Source organism: Monodelphis domestica, chromosome 2 (genome assembly GCF_027887165.1).
Source record: "Monodelphis domestica isolate mMonDom1 chromosome 2, mMonDom1.pri, whole genome shotgun sequence".
Classification (NCBI taxonomy): domain Eukaryota; kingdom Metazoa; phylum Chordata; class Mammalia; order Didelphimorphia; family Didelphidae; genus Monodelphis; species Monodelphis domestica.
In genome coordinates, this window is record NC_077228.1 from 72,655,556 (window position 1) to 72,675,304 (window position 19,749).

General features: G+C 36.2%; 1 protein-coding gene across 4 annotated transcripts in view; it reads right to left on the minus strand.

Annotated features, from left to right (window-relative positions):
- The window catches only part of ASTN1 (astrotactin 1), a 505,111-nt gene that overhangs the window by 230,084 nt on the left and 255,278 nt on the right, over nt 1-19,749 (minus strand). For all 4 annotated transcript variants that reach the window (XM_007480837.3, XM_056815583.1, XM_001373628.5 and 1 more), the window contains exon 8: nt 301-385. In XM_007480837.3, coding sequence (XP_007480899.1) covers nt 301-385 — 85 coding nt within the window. The remainder of the gene's footprint in view (nt 1-300; nt 386-19,749) is intronic.

The window sequence follows — 19,749 nt, forward strand, 5'->3', positions numbered from 1 at the left end:
GTGTGGAAAAGAGGAAGAGGGACAGCTTGGTTTTCAGATCCCAGCTGGAGTCTGCATGGCTGCGAGTCAGAGACATCATCTCTTGACTTGTAAATGGAGAAAAGTTGATATGAACGTCACTAAGACAGGATAAATATGGAAATGCACAGTGTCATTTTTTTCTCATTTTACTGAGCTGCTGCTCAGAATATAACCATTCTTTGGCTCAATTCCTAGCTGTGCTGTTGTCTCATGTCATACCACATCTGAAAGTGTGGGGGATGTCTTGGGATTTGGCCGGCTTGCAGTTGCTTCACTTACCCCTGGTTTGTGCCCCATTCGTTTCGAATACAGAGATGCTTGTGCACTGGATCCTTCATATATCCTTCATAGCAAAGGCATTCCCCTTAGAAGCAGAATAGGGAGGAGGAAAGAGAAACATGAATGAGTTCATTAATACTCTGGACTTGTGCAAATCAATACAAAAATGGTCAGACTCAAGTCTGCCCCTAACAATATGAATGGGCCAGTGAATCCCATTAGAACATCCCACCTCCCAGTGGATAGAAAAGCCACAGTGTGAAAGGAACAGAAAGCCATATTGACTAAAATGTATTTGTCCATCTCTCCTACTTTCAAGCAAAAGATAATGACTAGTCTAAACTGTAAATGCTTGATTTAAAGAGATCTATCTATCTTTTTCTTATTCCTTCAAGAAAACCAACCTTAACTATAAAATGAATTTTGGTCATTCTTTTGCACCTGGCAAATAAAGTTGATCATCAACAGAGTTGTCTGTTCTCTTTCTCTAACCTAAGCTTTAACACCATCCCTTTATTTTCAAGATGTTCATATACAAAGTTAAACCTGATTCTGAGCTCAGTGCAACAATAGACATGCTATAGTTATCAGCATGTTAATACCAGAGGACTGATTAACAAGAAAATCCTTGCTCCATCTTGGTCAATTTCCACAGCACCCATCATCACGGTCACAGGGACCAGGCCTACCCAAATCCAATTTTTTAACCCTTTTATGTGATGGCTAGGTAAACTAGAAAAGAGATAAAAGACAAAGGGACAGGGAGTCAGAATTTCTTATTCATAAACATGTTTGTTCATTCAAAAGCATCATATACCAGTGGTATTTCTTGGAAAGACAGAAAGGGAGAGAGAGGCAGAGAGAGAGAGAGAGAGAGAGAGAGAGAGAGAGAGAGAGAGAGAGAGAGAGAGAGAGAGAGAATTTTATTATGTAATAAACATTAAGAAATAAAGAAAATTTCTCTTAACTATATCTCCCCTAGAGCTCCTAGTATAGTCAACTATGCAAAGTGATTAATACATATGGGCTGAATTAAAAAAAAATTACTATAGAATTGGAAATATATAGATATCAATATGTGTTTAATGAGACAAGCTATCTCATAATCCATGCTGCATTTCAATTTTTCAGAGAGAAATCAAGACAGAAGAAGCAAGGTGGTCCCATAATATGAACAGACAAGAACATCATTCTCAGGGTCTCAGCCTGGCTTCTCCCTTTACTGACAAACAGATCCATAGGTTTTGTTAGAAGAGGGCTGGGAATTCATTCTAAATCCCACCCCTACCGCACCCCACCATACTTCCTCTGCTCCATGTGCTAAAGAAATGATGCTCCTAGCTCATGAAAAATCAACATAAAATGTTAAGTTGGAGTTTTGTGAAATATATGACAAGTTTTGGAAGAAATATTTAGGACATATAACATGTAAAAACAGAAAAGATATGTATATATTACAAGTGCTACATGTATTTCTATGAAATATTTTTTAAAAAGACAAGAATATCTTCAGCATATTGCTTGAGTAAATCCTCAATGGAAGAGCTGTAGAAAGAGAAGGACAAAAGACCATATAGTTTACAAAGGAGATTATACAGAATAATATGAACAAATGGAGGAATGATGTATATGGATCATATCAGCTGTCCTTTGAAATGTTAAGAGTAAATGACCAAAGATGATTTTGTCATTGATTAGTCTGAAATAAATTTACAGGTTTCTAGACATAAGTGGCATGGAGTAAAAACTACAAATAGGCAAACTGATAATTTCAGAATAAAGAGATATAATATTATATGTATGTGCATGTGTGTGTAAATAACCTAACATACCTTTAAGAAATCAAGATTGTTTTTTGTTTGTTTGTTTAATTCTATAATTCAAACTCAAAAATAAACCTGGCTAAGTAAATGAATAATATCAAAATGATGTTATTATTATCATCGATTAATTCATTGTTTCAGGAAAAGTAAAAGCAGAAAGAAGTCCAGGAAAGGTACCTTCTGAGCAGAGTGAGGCACAGGAGCTAGGAGACTGGCTGGAAAGAGCTTTTAGTTCTCTGAACTTTTACACACTTTCAATTTCCTAGGAGGCGTGTTTCTATTGTCGTTTTGCTCTGAATTCACTTACTTTTACTAAAAATAAAAGGAAAAAAAAGACCCACGCATTGAAGTCATATAAGACTTGTTGCAACATATCCCTCCTCTGGGAAGACTATACTTTCCATAATGTAATGGTTGGAAGGGACCCTGATGGCTATTTAATTAGACCCCAAATCAAAAACTCATCCTAATATATTTGACAAATGGTTATGCTTCTTTTAGACTGAGATCCATATGTTTCTACATGAAAATGTATTTTTATTTCTTCCTAACATCAAGAAACAGGAACTGAAAAGAAGATGTCAGTCATCTCCAATGAACTACCCAAGGTTAATGGATGTTCAACCATGATATCCAGCATCTTCTGCTTGCTGAAGCATGATAGAAATGCTATGGAGGCAGCATGGTATAAAGGAAAAAATAGTGTAACAACATCAGAGAGACTACATCTTTAACTCAACTCTGCCATCATTTAGGTTTTGGACATAGATTAGCTATTCAACAATTTTAATGTTTCTTCATTTTAAAAACTGAGATACTATTATCTGTCAAATATAACTATTGCATGGTTGTGGATATCGAACATAATAATGATTGTGAATGTGATCCTAAAAAAGACTTTACAAACTCTACATTCAAGAACTGGTCATTATAACAAAAATTGAAATAAATTCAATGCTTCCTGAGTGCCCAAGGCAGTAAGATGGTAAGTGGCTCAATCACCTAGTATATGTCAGAGGCAAGATTTGAACCCAGATATTTCCAGTTCAGTGATCAGAACTCTACCTACACTTCTCCAAAACACTTTCTCTCATATTTACCAATCTGTATTGTAGAAGGGAATATCCAGCTCTGGAATTTCTCTTTTGTACTGAAGTCTAAAGCAAAAAGCAATGAGAAACAGAGACTAACTTTTAATACATACCATAATGGGGAAGGGAGGGCAGCTAGGTGGCTCAATGGATTGAAAACCAAAGACGGGAGCTCCTGGGTTCAAATTTGATGTCAGACAATTCCTATCTGTGTTACCCTGGGCAAATATCTTAGTCCCATTGCACAGTCCTTACCATTCTTATGCCTTGGACCTATTATACACTATTGATTCTAAGATGGAAAACAAGGTTTTGAAAATAATAATAATAATGATAGAAAATAAAATAACCATTTTATTAAATAAACTAGACAACTAGGATTAAGAAGTTTGTCCAGGATCACAAAGCTAGAAAGTATCTGAGACCCGATTACAACCAAGGAACTCCTATCTCCAGGCCTGGTTCTCTATCCACTGAGCCACATAACTACCTCTTCTTTCTCTTTTTCTTTAAAAAAAACTCTGTTATGGGGCAGCTAGGTAGCACAGTGGATAGAGTGCCAGACCTTGAGTTGGGAGAACTCAACTCAAATGTGGCCTCTGACACTTTCTATGGACAAATTACTTAATCCCGATTGCCTAGTTTTTTTGATGCTCTTCTGTCTTAAAGTTGATACTACCACAAAAGATAAGGGTTTAAGATATAGAAAATGCATCCATATATATATATATATATATATATATATATATAAGGGTTTAAGATATAGAAAATGCATCCATATATATATATATATATATATATATATAAGGGTTTAAGATATAGAAAATGCATCCATATATATATATATATATATGTATATATATATATATATATATATATACATAAAAACAAACACACACCATGGTGAAAATTAACAAGAACAAGAATAATGAGAATAGTTGACAGAGCACTTAAGGTTGGCCAAGAAATTTAGATTTGTTGACTTTTTTTTTTTTACTTAAAAAAACAAACAAACAACCCTTACCTTCCATCTTGGAATCAATACTGTGTGTTGGTTCCAAGGCAGGAGATGGTAAGGGCTAGGTAATGGGGGTTAAGTGACTTGCCCAAGACCACCCAGCTCAGAACTGAATGAGATCAGATTTGAACCCAGGAAGTTCCAGTCTCCAGACCTGGCTCTCTAGCCACTGACTCTTTTAAGCTTTACTACAATGCCATAAATGTAAATTCTGCAGGTAAAATTGTACAGAAGAGAGTCATACAGGTAATAAATGTTTGAAGCAAGATTTGAAGCCGAATCTTTCCAATTCCATGTGTCAGTAAGTTATTTGAGTATGGTTTACATTGGCCTCTCTGGTGTGTCTCTTCTCCATTTGCCACAACCCAACGTCAATGGAAGAGTTTTGTAGGGTTGTTGTCATTATCTACCATCACTACTCAAAACCAATTTCCCCAAATCCTACTTTTAAAGAAGTTAAGAGGAAAGATCACCATGGCAACCAACTGCTAAATCTTGACTTTGTGAGGGGCTTCGAGCAGGCACAGGCTTTGATTGTTAGCTGTGAATTTTAAAGGCCCCACAAGGGTGTTGGATGCCCTCCGAAGCTAGAAGTGTTACAGTCTCCGCATCTGCTGCGACAGATGGCGGTGAGCACACGAAGCGCTGACTCCGTGGTGATGTACACAGGAATCCAACGGAGAAACGTGTCACTGCTACAGAGAAGTACCAAACCCAAGTAAAGTCTGCACTGCAAGAGGCAGTCAGAGGCAGTGGTATTGCCAGAGAGTTGGGGTCCATGGAGAGATACGCAGGGCAGGAACACGGTGCACTGATGCTTGACTTGTCCTCAGGCTCCTTATGACAACTATCCCTTGGTATTTTGCCAACTGCACAATGTCCTTATCCTTTTTCTATTTCATGGACAAAAGTAAGCTAAATCTTGGCCGCCATACTTAATGGTATGAACTCTCCATTGGATCAATTTCTTTTTAAACACTTTCCTTTTATCTTAGAACCAAGACTGTGCATTGGTTCCAAGGCAGAAGAGTGTTAAAGGCTAGGGAATGAGGGTTAAGTGACTTGCCCAGAGTCACACAGCTCGAAGTGTCTGAATCCAGATTGGAACCCAGGATTTCCCATCCCTGGGTTTGGCTCTCAATCCACTGAGCCAGCTGGTTTCCCCAGATCAAATTCTTAAACAACCTTCTTCTTCATTAGCCAAATCTAGATCAAGACAAATTGTGCCTTGATTGATGACTGCTATTACAAGGCATTGTGGTATAGTGAATAAGAAACTAGACAGGGACTAAGGAAAATTTGTGTTCAAATCTATTTTTAGATGCTGTCAGCTGTGATCTTGGGCAAATCATTTAATAATCTTGGGCCTCAGTTTCTTCATTAGAAATATCAGGGATTTGGACTCAGTGACCTCTTGTGGTTTTCCACCTCTAAATCATTGATCCACGTCAAGAATTCCCTGTGCCCTGTGGTCTTCAAATTGTTCATTTATAACGTGTGAGCAAGCACTTAACCAAGAGAAGAAGTCTGAAAATAATCAGCACATTTATGGCGGAGTGATGGATCTCAGAAACAAAAGCTTGAGTCAGCCTGGAAAACTTGTTCTTCCCCGAAAGGCTGTTTCTCTTGGATAGAGTGTGAGTTATTTGGATAGAGGAGTATTGTAGAAAATCCAAGCATAAGCAGAGGTGTTAAGGCCACATAGTTGATCACACAATAGAGAAAGGAGCTTACAAGTTGCTTAGAATAAGAAATATGATCCTGAAAAGATTATTCTCTCTTCAAATGAGGTTTGCACCTGCTTTAAAAACCAAAATGGTATGGGCAGTAGGCGGCTCAGTGGATAGAACACCAGGCCTGGGGTCAGGAGGTCCTGGGTTCCAATCTCATCTCATACATTTCCTAGCTTTGTGGCTCTGGGCAAGTCACTTAACCCCCATTGCCTAGCCCTGACCACTTTTCTACCTTGGAACCAATACACAGTATTGATCCAAGACAGAAAGTAAGAGTTTCTCAGATTGAATCACTTTCTAGGTTCAGAGAGGGTGGGAGAAAATTTGGATCATATTACTTTAGAAAACATGGAAATTTTTTATTACATGTAATTAGCAAAATAAAAATATCCTTATAATAAAAAAAGAAAGTAAGGGTTTTTAAAAAATGGAAACCAAGGAAAAGAGAATTCTGGAAGAGAAATAGGATTATCCTAGGTGAAGGTTTTAAAAAAATTTGTACTTCAAACACTAAGTCTCTGTCACTGTTCAGTGAAGCTTTGCCAGAAGTGGGTGCTAAGATGATGAATCTGTGAAGGATTTAAATTTTCAACTGGGGAGGATCCTTTTGTAGTGGGATGGAAATATGCTGTTAGCCTAAAGTCCTGAGCAGTTCTGGTCCATTCAAATGAAGTTCATTTTCCTTCAAAAGCTACCCACTTGAGCAGTTATCTATGTTTGATTGATCTTTCATCTTTATATTCTTAGTTCCTTGCAGAGGGCACTTAGCGGGCACCTAGTAAATACCTGTTGAATTAGTACCATTGCCATTGTCAGATTACAACCCAGAGATTCCCTGAAATGTTAGCAGGCAACTTGGAGGGAACTTAACATTAATTAGATTCATCAGTCAATGAGCGAACATTTATTAAGCACCTACTGTCTTTGCAGAACAGGAAACACAAATACAGCTCTGCCTTCAGGAAGCTTATATTCTTCTGGGATTTATACTACAGGTTCAAAGATAAGTGAATGTGGGCAATAGAGAAAGTAACTGCAAAGTGATAGAGTGGGGTACCAATGACTGAGGGAAATAATAATAGTCTCTTGAAGGAGACAGCAGTGGAATTGATCCCTAAAAAGAAGTAGAGGTGAAGAGCTAGGGCATTTGAGGTGTGAGTGGAGAGAAGGAGATGGAAATGAGATATTGAAATTATGATATATGGCAATGAATTGGGGGCCCATAAGTGGGGATTGAGCATGAATAATCAATGATAATATCTAAATTGCTTAACTGGGTGACTAGAATGACAGTGGTGTCCTGAACAGAAAGAGGAATGTTGGAAAGAGAATTAATGGAAATAATCAGGAGAGAGATTGGACTTGTGAATCAGTAGAATAGGGAATTATTTGGAAGGGCATCTATTCTGTGACTCATATAGGGTTGCCTAGAGTCCTGAGAAGAATGACTTCACTAGGGTCACTCAATCAGTATATATTAAGGCAGAATTTATACTAAGATCTTCCTTGCTCTTTTGGACAGACTGAGTCTGGGATACCTCTGAAGTCGAGGAAACTAAAATACATAAATCTTAGAGGTATGATGTGAAAATTACACAACTTGAAGCTTATAATATGACACAGGAAAGGAGATTCTTCCTTCTCAGTTCCAAGTCTACATCTTATTCTCTATGTGACCTCAGTAAGTCATTTCTTCTCTTTAGAGTCTCAGTGATTTCTCACTGTAACATGGTGGGAGGGCAAATCTGCCCTTTACTTCCTTGTCTGGGAGATCTTGAGAATTGCTGAGTAAATATTTGCTCAGTCTTGGACCTATCTAGGAAAGGAAGAATGCTGTAAGATCTGAGTCTCAGAGACTGCTCCTCTCCAGCATTAGTGATATAATCCATTCCTATGACACACTTCAGCTTGGATTGGAAAGCACATGACCTAGTACAATGGCATTTCCAGAGAGTGCTGGGAAGATTGCAAAAATAAGGTTGGATTGACTTGCAGCCAGTTCCAACACTTGAAAACTATACAGGGATGGGATCTGCGATGGAATGTGGGAGGCGATAAGTTTCTTAGTGATGAGAGTGTGGAATAACGACATCATCTATCTCATATGAGGAAAGTGACAAAGAGGACCTTCCATATATTGTTGCTGTCCAGCTGTTTCAGTCATACCCAACTCTTCATGACCCCATTTGGAATTTTCTTGGCAAAGATATTGGAGTGGTTTATCATTTGTTTCTCAAGACAATTTTAGAGATGAGGAAACTGAGGCAAACATGGTTAAGTGGCAGCTAGTAAGTGTCTGAGGCTAGTTTTGGACTCACAAAGATAAGTCTTCCTGATTTGGGTCCCAGCTCAGTATACTGCTTAACTACCCCCATAAATGGTTATATACATTTGTGTATATGAGTACATGTGTATATATGTATATTTAAATATATGTGAATATGCATGTATGTATATTATATCTTATATAATCTATGTAGCCCCTCTCCCAACCATTATCAAAGATGGCGATATTGCCACTTAATTCTGTTTTTGGGGTTTGGGTCCTTATTTTTAGATTCCTTCCATGGCTTTGTGGTTGGAGATACATTGGTTGCCAGGAGACTATGATGTCATTGGCAGGGGAGGGACTTTCCAAAGTCATTTTCGACAAGCATTAGTAATTTTCCACCTAATGAGAAAATATAAATGTGAATATGAGGGTCTTACCATAGACCAGTTCATGAAAAAAGGCATGTCCTCATAGACCCAGATAAAGACTGTGCTGCCTGGCTTTTTATAATGAATTGAAAAGACCAAGTAAGCAGTCAGGAGGTCTGTGATATGGATGAAGTTGGAGTTGGTTCTGTTCCCCACCAGCTACGTGACTCCCAACAAATCACAGCCTCTTGGGCCTCAGTTTCCTCATTTTTAAAATGTAATCTTTAAACTGGCTGATGTCTAAGATAACTTACAGTTTGAAAACCCTTAGGTTATCTTTTCCTTCGAAGTGCTTGCTGACTTTTAATGATCATGTGGAATAGAATTCCAGTTCTTCTAAATGAAGCCATTTCAGAGGAAGACTGATCAATGTAGAGCGACACAACAGGTGATCAGGGAAAGAGGACTAGGAACTTGGTGAGGAAGGACTTCACTTCTGGACTGTACTTTCCTCTAGGTTTCTAAGACTGAACATGTAAACTGACTTTTGGGCATGGTGAAAAGCCCATCTGTTTAGTCTGGCATTTTCCTGATGGCGTGGGAGAATCAGCAAGCTGAGCCCCACAAACGGAAGTTTTAAATGCTGTACTTTTTACTCCATATGGGGGCCAAGATTCTCTACAATGGGCCCATTAAAAATTGATTAAATATAGACGTATCTATTTTCATCCAACTCCAAGAACTATATTGAAAAAAATAAATTGGAATACTGCCTTATACTAGTAATATGACCCTGAGCCAGTCCTTCTTTAAATCCTCAATTTCTTGATCTATAAAATAGACAGAGAAATAGTACCTACATTACAAAGTTGTGAGAATCAAATAATATGATATATATATTTATGATGAGTTTTGAAAACCTTAAAGTGTTCCATAAAAGTTAGCTATTATTAATATTACTATTTATTATTATTATTATTATCTTGGTCATTTCCTGCCCAAGATATGAACACTTCATATTTTATCACCTCTCTTCACAAAATTGTACATACTTCACAGTGACCAAAGGCTTTGGTTATCCTACATTGTATTTCTTGGAAAGAACCTCATAGAATCAAAGTATTAAAGATCTGGGAGTGACCTTAGAGCTAATTCATTCAACTCATACAAAAATCTCCCTCTCTAACTTATCGGCTATATGGTCATCCAGACCTTGCTTTAAGCTCTCCAGTGAGGAGAATCCTACTAGCAGCCATAGTAGCTTTTGATAAATGGTAGTCCTAATTGTTAATAAATTATTTCTTATGTAGAGTCAAAATCTGCCTCTCTGAAACTTCCTCTCCCGGTCTCTGGTTCTGGCCTTTGAGAAGAAGCACATAAGTCTAGTGTCTTTCAGACATGATAACCTCTCAAATGATGAGACACAAAGATCATATTTCTTCTAAGTCTTCTTCTTTGCAGGCAAAAAAAAAAAATCCTCAGTAGTCTTTAGCCAATCCTTACATGGTATGAATGCAAGACACTTCTTCCCCATCTTGTTAACCCTTATGGACAATTCTAATTTAGCAATGTTCTTGTTAATATTAGATACACACATATGTACAAGTGTATGTGTATATATATCATGTTACTATATATTATATAGGTGTTTGTATATAATACATACACAGATGGCTATAATAGCAAGCTGTTGCTGTTAAATACAAAGGGGTTTGTGTGTGTTTATATATAAATATATATACACATACTTGTATCTATATAATAGTTAAAAGGTTGCCAAATTATAATAATTAAAAATTAAAATTAAATTATGAATCTGTTAGTATCTTTAACAATTTAGCTTAATCAAAATAGAGATAGTAAAGAGAGGGAAATGTAGGAAAGAGGTAGGAAGCTCTTTAGCTAAATACCCTAATTGCATTCTTTCTTTATTTTTTTAATCCCTTACCTTCCGTCTTAGAATCAATACTGTGTATTGGCTCCAAGGCAGAAGAGTGGTAAGGGCTAGGCAATGGGGGTTAAGTGACTTGCCCAGGGTCACACAGCTAGGAAGGGTCTGAAGCTAGATTTGAACCGAGGACCTCCCATCTCTGAGCCTGCTTCTCAATCTACTGAGTCACCCAGCTGCCCCCTCCCCCCACAATGCATTCTGATGGAATGAAGTTCACCTCTGACAAAGGCTCCTTCAGGTTCCAATCTTTAGTCAGAAATCTGTGAGAATCTTTTCATCAAAAGTCCCCAGAGTAAGTGTCTCCCTTCAGCAAGAGTCATCAGCTCAGTAGTGTCTCTAGCAAGAGTGTCACCAATGCAAGAATGTGTGTTCAGACCTCCAGTCACGCCTTTATAAGCCATTTTCTCCATCCTCTCCCTTGTCACATCTCAGGAACCAATCAGAGTTCCTTAATTTGACTGACACCACCCAGGGGGGCAGTGCCTGTGGGATCAATTTCCTGTGTCTGAGGGGATGTCTGTACTTGCACATCAAAGGTCACTGATTGATTATATCAAAGAAAACAAAGAGAGGATAAGTCCCTTTTCACTTGTATATATAATTAGATATGTATATATAAATGCATATATATATATGAATTCTCTTTATATATAGAAAGATTTTGTGAAGTTATATATAACATATATAATATTATATGCACCTATATATATTTATACATATGTATAATAAAAATAAATATAATAATATTTATTTATATATAATATATATATAATAAAAAATAAAATAAATAAAAATAATATGGAAACAGATGTATTAACTAGTCATTGATAATATTATATACAACTATTTTTTCTTTCTAAGTATTGCCTCGTCAAAAGTATAGTACAGAGGATTGAACATTCCCAGTGTCTTTGACAGAAGACCTCTTGATACAGTCTGAGAATGTATTAGTATTGTATTATTTTTTGTGCCGGGGCTACTTTATCACATTATTATTTTTTAAAAACCTTACTTTCTATCTTAGAATTTTAAAAATTATTTATTTTATTCCAGTAATAAATTTGTACATACATTTTCCAAGATTACATGATTCATGTTCTCACTCTCCCCTCTTCCCTCCCTTCTTCCTGAGTTAACAAGCAATTCCACCAGGTTATACATGTATTATCACTCAAAACCCATTTCCATATTATTCATTTTTGTAAGAGAGTAATCTTATAAAACCAAAACCCAAATGATAAATCACATATTTTCTTTTGCATTTCTATTCCAAGAGCTTTTTTTTTCTCTACATGTGGATAGTGTTCTTTCTCATAAGTCCCTTTGTAATGTCCTGAATCATTGCATTACCATTAGTAGCAAATTCAATGATATTTGATCATTCCACAATATTTCAGATACTGTGTATAACATTCCCATGGTTCTGCTCATTTCACTCTGTGTCAATTCATGTAGGTCTTTCCATTTCTTTCTGAAATCATCCTGTTCATCATTTCTTGTAGGACAATAGTATTCCATCAATGTCTTTATTCCACAATTTGTTCAGCCATTCCCCAATTGTACGGCATCCCCTCAGTTTCCAAATTTTTGCCAACACAAAAAACACAACTATAAATATTTTGGTACAAACAGGTTCATTCCCACTTTTTTTAAATCTATTTGGGATATAGACCTAATAGTGGTATTGCTGAATCAAAAGGTATTCATTCTATTATTTTAAAGCCCTTTGGGCATAATTCCAAATTGCCTTCCAGAATGATTGGATTAATTCACAACTCCACCAGCAATGCTTCAGTGTCCCAATTTTGCCACATCCCCTCCAAAATTTTTTATTTTCCTTTAATGTTGTACTGACCAATCTGCTAGGTGTAAGGGGGTACCTCAGAATTGTTTTGCTTTGCATTTCTGTAATCAAAAGGCATTTAGAACATTTTTTCATGTGATTATTGACAGCTTTGATTTCTTCCTCTGAAAGTTGCCTATTTATATCCCTTGACAATTTATCAATTGGAGAGTGACATTTTTTATATAAATTTGATTTAGTCCTTTATATATTTCAGAAATTAGACCTTTATCAGAGAAATTTGTTATGGAATTTTTTCCCCCAGTTTGTTTCTGCCCTACTAATTTTGGTTGCATTGTTTTTGTTTGTTCAAAATCTTTTTAATTTAATATAATCAAAATTATCCATTTCATGTCTTATAAGGTTCTCTATTTCTTGCTTGGTCTTAAATTCTTCCCTTCTCCATAGAGCTGATAGGTAAATTATTCTATGTTTACCTAATATGCTCATAATATTACTCTATGCTTAAGTCATACACTCACTTTGAACTGATCTTGATATAGAGTATGAAATATTGATCTAGACCTAATTTTTGCCATACTGTTTTCCAATTTTTCCAACAGTTTTTTTTCAAATTGTGATTTCTTATCTCCAAATATGGGATCTCTGAATTTATGAAACACTAGATTGCTGAGGTCATTTACTCCTAGTCTATCCATTGATCCACCCTGCTGTCTCTTAGCCAGTGTCAGATTGTTTTGATGATCACTGCTTTATAGTACAGCTTAAGATCTGGTATTGCTAGGCCCCCATCCTTCACATTTTTTTCATTAGTTCCCTTGATATTCTTGACATTTTTTTTCTTCCAGATGAATTTGTTATTTTTTCTAATTCTATAAAATATTTTTTTGTTAGTTTGAAAGATATGGCACTAAATAAGTAAATTACTTTAGGTAAGATTGTCATTTATATTGTAGTAGCTCAGCCTGCCTTTGAGCAATTAATTTTTTCCCAGTTGTTTAGATCTAGTTTTATTTGTGTGGAGTGTTTTGTAATTGTGTTGATATTGTCCTGACAGATAGATTCCCAAATATTTTATGTCTAGAGCGATTTTAAATAGAGTTTCTCTTTCTAACTCTTGCTGCTGATTTTGGTTGGAAATGTATAAAAATGCTGATGATTTATGTGTTTATTTTGTATCATCCAACTTTGCTAAAATTGTTAATTATTTTACTAGCTTTTTAGTTGATTTCCTAGGATTCTCCAAGTATACCATCATATCATCCACAACGAGTGACAGTTTAGTTTCCTCATTGCCTACTTTAATTCCTTCAATTTCTTTTTCTTCTCTAATTACTACAACTAGCATTTCTAATGCTATATTAAAAATATTCAAGATAATGGACACCTTTGTTTCACTACTGATATTAATGGGAAGGTTTCTAACTTATTCCCATCATAGATGATATTTGCTGATGGTTTTAAATGAATGCTAATTGTTATTTTGAGGAAAGTCCCTTTTCTGTCTTAGAACTGATACTGAATATCAGTTCCAAGATCGAAGAGCTATAAGGTCTAGGCAATGACTTTATTTATTAATATTAAGTGATTTATTCAAGTTTACACAGCTAGAAAGTGTCTGACATAAGATTTGAACCTAGGACCTCCTACTTCCAGTTCTGGGTCTTTATCTATTAAGCCCCTTAGCTGCCCCCAAATTATTGACTTTTAACTCACACTGAGATGAACTTCCATCATGCCTTCCTTATGATGTGCTTATGAAGTTGATTTTTTTAATCCAAAGTTTAATTTATATTTATTCCTATTTGTTTTCTTCCCTTTAGATTCTGTTCCATTTTCTACACTGTGTAAAGATTAAAATTTAGGGGAGATGGGGAGACTGAGGCAGGTAGAAATTAGTTTCTCTCTGCAAGGAGTATTATATTTTTTAGAGGTTTATTAAAGGCTAAAGATTAAAGAATATACAAGTAAGAAACATGTGCCTAGGCCAGAGGCCTAGACAAAATAACCTCACATCACGCAAGAGACGAGCCTGCTCCAAAACGGAAGTCCAAAAAGAGCCAAGCCCCTCAAAAGCCTTTGAATCAACTTAAATACCTTCTCGGTACTGTATTGAATACTATTCTGTGAACTGAAGGTTGATTGAATTTATTTTGAATGTACTGAGTTTTAAAATTCTGTTGTTTTTCCCCTATAACTGTGTTGAACAAATAGTGTTGTGAATAAGCCCATATGTGAAAAAACAGCTTTTTTTTATTTTGCCGAGGATAGATGGACTTCAGAACTGGTTATAATTGTATTAACAACCTTTGGAAATTTAATGTGCTAAATACCTCAAATGATTTGATTTTAAGGGTTTTTTAAATATGATTTTTGGAATTTTTTTTAACAATCTGGTTATTTTTGCCTGCCCCTACCACGAGGTAAGGCCCATTACAGTAGCTGAAGTGAAATGTATTTTATAACCCCCAACCTTCCCACATGTGAATGGAAGTTGGGCAGTTAAACTCAGGGCATTTGTATCCCTATAAACCTCCAATAAAAAGGAGCACCCCTTTATTTATGCTCTTCAGCTCACTATTTTACTTCTACCAGAATGATATATAGATTTCTTGATTATCTTCTAAACCCAAGATGAGTTTTACTTTGTTTAAAAAAATATGTTTAAATACCAAGGTTGAAAGATTTCTATGTTTGTAAAAATTGTGACAAATGTCCATCAATTCATAGGTTTTAAAAATGTCATACAGCAACTTATGTGAAATATGAAAGTGTGTTTGTTTGCTATTGTAATTAATTGGGCTATTGAGAATTTGGGGGATTTTGATATCTACATATTTGTACTACTGTATTTTTAAAGATGAAAAAATTGTTAACCTTGTTCAATTCATTTGCCTTCTACTCACAGTGATCATGGCCAAATACAAAGAGGAAATGGATCTCATTTTTTGGTGAGAAAACCTTGTATTTTATATTTTCTTAACTGACACATAGTGTCAATGATTATAAGCTATACTTTTGAATTTTTTAAAGCTCTTTTATTATATTTTTCTTGCATGTGCAATAAACTTTTTCAGTTTTTTTTTATTATTTTTTCTCTCCTTTTTATATTTGAAGCACATGTCACCGGCATTAAGATTTTCTTTAACCTTTTGATTTTTCAGTACTACAAGTGTAAGATACATTTGTCAGAGCATGCCCAAAAGGCTTGTGACTATAAAAATGATGCCACTAATTATTTAAAAAATTATGGGACTTTGCTTAATGATTCTGTCTGATTCCAGGACAAGAGATACACACAAGAGCCATTTCATAGGGCCAAAGAAAGGCCAATCTAGGATGGATTGATGCACTTCTAGGCCAATACACAAAGGTCTTGAACCTAGTGTGAAGTCTCGAGGTTACTATGTTTAACATGTGTTAAGACATAGGCTTTCCTTGTATCCACACTCACCCTGAAGATACTCACAGACGAGTATCCCCGAAACCTTGGCTCCTACTTGGCTCCTATAATCTGGTCCCCTTTTCTGCCTCTCATAGTGTGGTACCTTTCTGTAGTCCTGGCTACTGACTGAGTAAATGCATCATTACTTAGATCATTTTGATTGGGCCCTGATTGAAGGACTTGTTATAGATTTATTTTTCTTCTACTTGGAATTTTTACACATAAGACTTTGATAGTCTATATTTTCATCCAGAAATTTTTCTTTCCTTTTGATTTTTCTGATGTCTTTTTAATATCTCTTGCCAATTGATTCATATACCTCATACCTCAGCCATGCATCCCTAAGTGATCCTTTTTTTTTTTTATATCACCCTCTTAACGGGGGTAATGTAAAAAATATCATTATTTAAATTGCAAAGTTTAAATTCCTTTTGAGAAGAATTTTAGGTAAAGAAGATGCTACTTCCCTGAATTCAGAAACTGAACTGTTGGAGAAGCCATCATGAAGAAGCCTCCAGACCACAAGCTGCACAAAATGAACTTTGGGTGTGGTTAATGAACATTTATTTGCATGCATACTTTCATGCCAAAGGGGACTGCCCCCTAACTGGCTTTCTGTCAATGGGTCCAGTAATTATTGGTTTTATTCTTTTCTTTCTCTTATCCTCAATTATTGTAATCTTTAAATTGATTATGTTTTCATGATCCTTTGGAAAAAAATTAATTTTTTGCAAATGATCAAAGGGGGGGAATGTAAAAAATAGACTCGAATACGGGACTACAATCCCCATGAGCCTTTGCTCCACTTCCCCAGAATGCCTTGTAATCTCACCTGGGCCGAGATCGAGAAGGTATTTAAGCTGATTCAAAGGCTTTTGAGGGTCTCTTGGCTCTTTTTGGACTTCCGTTTTGGTGCAGACGGTCTCTTGCGTGATGTGAGGTTATTTTGTCTAGGCCTCTGGCCTAGGCACATGTTTCTTACTTGTATATTCTTTAATCTTTAGCCTTTAATAAACCTCTAAAAAATATAATACTCCTTGCAGAGAGAAACTAATTTCTACCTGCCTCAGTCTCCCCATCTCCCCTAAATTTTAATCTTTACAACTGTCAAGATCCTTTCCTATTCCAACTCAACAATTGTATCAGCTATGCCTCCCAGACTTTTTGTTACCTACAAATGTAAGTATGTAATTTATGTCTTTGTCTAAGTCGTCAGTAATGTTATGAGAGCATGGGATGAAAAACAGTTTGATGTCAGGGGAATATCACCCCCTTTAAGTGGGTATCAAACTGCTAAGAACTATTCTATATGCCTGGCCATTCAGAAAGTTCCAAGCCTACCCAAATATACTATCAGTGGCCTTACATCTCCTCATCTTGTTTGCAAGAAAAGTAGAGAAAAACTTTGCCCAGAGCCTTGCCAAAATTTAAATAAATCCTGATTTGCCAAATAACCTCCTCAAAAAGACAGGTATGAGAGCACTCAGCCAGAACTATAGGAGGGATTTGAACCTGATCTCACCTGCTAGCTGTGTGACCAAGAACAAATCATTTAAACTCAGCCTCATGTTCCTCATCTGTAAGATGGGGATAAAATGTCACCTAACAGGTAAATACAAGGAAAAAATGATATGATGTTTGTCCAGTGTTTTGCAATCCTTATAGTATTGTATAAATGCTAAGCATCATCATAATCATATCATCATCATCAAAAAGGGAAATGGCATTATCTGGCATGTTAATGAAGGCAAACTGGAATGTGATAACTACTTCTTTGTCTAGATTTTCACCAACCATATACTAAAAATATGAGGTGTATTGGGGCACCAGCTAGGTGGCTCAAGGGATTGAGAGCCAGGTCTAGAGAGGTCCTGGGTTCAAATGTGGCTTCATTCCTAGCTGTGTGACCCTGGGCAAGTCACTTAAGCCCCTTTGCCTAGTTCTTATACTCTCCTGCCTTGGTACCAATACAAAGTATTGATTTTAAGAGAGAAGATACTTTTTTTAAAAAATAAATTTAATAAAATAAAAATCACTTAGGGAATGGCTAAACAAGCTGTGGCATATGATTGTGATGGAATACTACTATGCCAAATGAAATTATGAACAGGTTAATTTGGGAACACAGAAAAACTTACATGAAATTATAAAGAGTGAAACAAGAAGATGCAATAGAACAATATATACAGAAATAGAAATATTGTTTGATGAAGGACTTGTATATGTCCACCTCCAGAGGAAGAGCTGATAAATAGAAATAAAGACCTAGTTTTATATATATACATCTATCTTTGTCAATGATACCTTCTCTAAGTGGGGCGAGGAGTAAGGGAGGGAGTTACTTTGGAATTTTAATGTAACAAATTAAATATGAATTTTAAAAATATGTTCTAGAAATATTTTTTTAAATCCTTACCTCCCATCTATACCAAGGAATCAATTGATTCCAAGACAGAAGAGTAGTAAGGGCTAGGCAAGGGGTTAAATGACTTGCCCCAGGTCACACAGCTAGGAAGTGTCTAAGGTCAAATTTGAACCCAGGACCTCCCATCTCTGGGCCTGACTCTCAACCCACTGAGCCATATATCTGCCCCTGTTCTAGAAATTTTGAAGAAACCAAAGTCAAAAGAAAGTTTCAAGTAAAGGAAACGAGAATGTTCTGACTTCTGATTGAACAGTAAAACTATCCATGAGTGACAATACTTCCAACTAAAGAGGAGAATCAGTACAGCCTTCTCATTTTTCAACTGGCTCCACTCATCTGGATTTCTTTGGACATATCCATCATATCTCCATGGCCCAGTTACCTTGTCCACTCCTCCATCTCACTTCTTCAGCTTCTATTTGGGTGTCTTCCCCCACTAGATTGTAATCTCCTTGAGGGCAAAAATTGTCTATCTTTTTAGTATTTATATCCTCAGTGCTTATCACATTGCCTGGTACATAATAGGTGCTTAATAGTTGTTTGTTAATATGTATTTATTGACTGATTTTGTCTCCCACGAGTCAAAAGGCTGTTTTCAAGATCTATTAATTTCATTTCAGTAAAAGCATACCATTTAGTAAGTCATTATTTCAATGTCCTAGTCAGACAGTCAGTGGACATATCCCCATTCTCAGCAAGCTCTGTATCTCATATATTTATATATAAACTATGTCTAAAACACCTATATTTAGGAAAAATTAAGGGAGTCTCAGAAAAAAAGACAAAAAGGTTAAGAAAGAATTAGACAGTTTTCTCAAAGAAGGTGGGACTTGGCTGAGACTTGAAGAAAGCCAAAGAAACTATTAAATGGAGGTGAAAAAGGAAGAGAGTTTGAGGATTGAAGGATATCCAGAGACAATGAATGTAATCGAGTGGAGGGATATGATGTATAAAGAACAACAAGAAGGCCAGGGTTACTGGATTGCAAAGTACATGGAGAGGAGCATCGGGGGATCATCAGTACAGATTCAGGAGAGACTCTAGAAGCCCTCATTAAGTTTGTTTTACGCACATGAGAACACTGAAGCCTAGAGGTTGTGACTTGTTCAATGTTATACAAGTAGTAATTTAAAGGAAGTTAAGGCAATTGCACTTGACACCTAGCTACCTCAAGTCAACTGCTCTGCTCTTGTAGTCTGAGTTTACTAGCCTATTAGACCTAGAAGCAAGTTGTTTCCCCAAACACAGGTGCTTGCAGCTGTAGGACTTCATTCTCTTCCCTCTGTGAGAATTGAAATAATATTTATTCTTTTCCAGTCCTGAAGTTCCCTTCCCATTAAAATCCATGTGTGTGAATAGAGACAGAGAGAGCGAGAGAGAGAGAGAGAGAGAGAGAGAGAGAGAGAGAGAGAGAGAGAGAGAGAGAGAAACAGAGAGAGAGAGACAGAGAGACAGAGAGAGAGAGACAGAGAGAGAGAGAGAGAGAGAGACAGAGAGATAGAGAGACAGAGAGAGACAG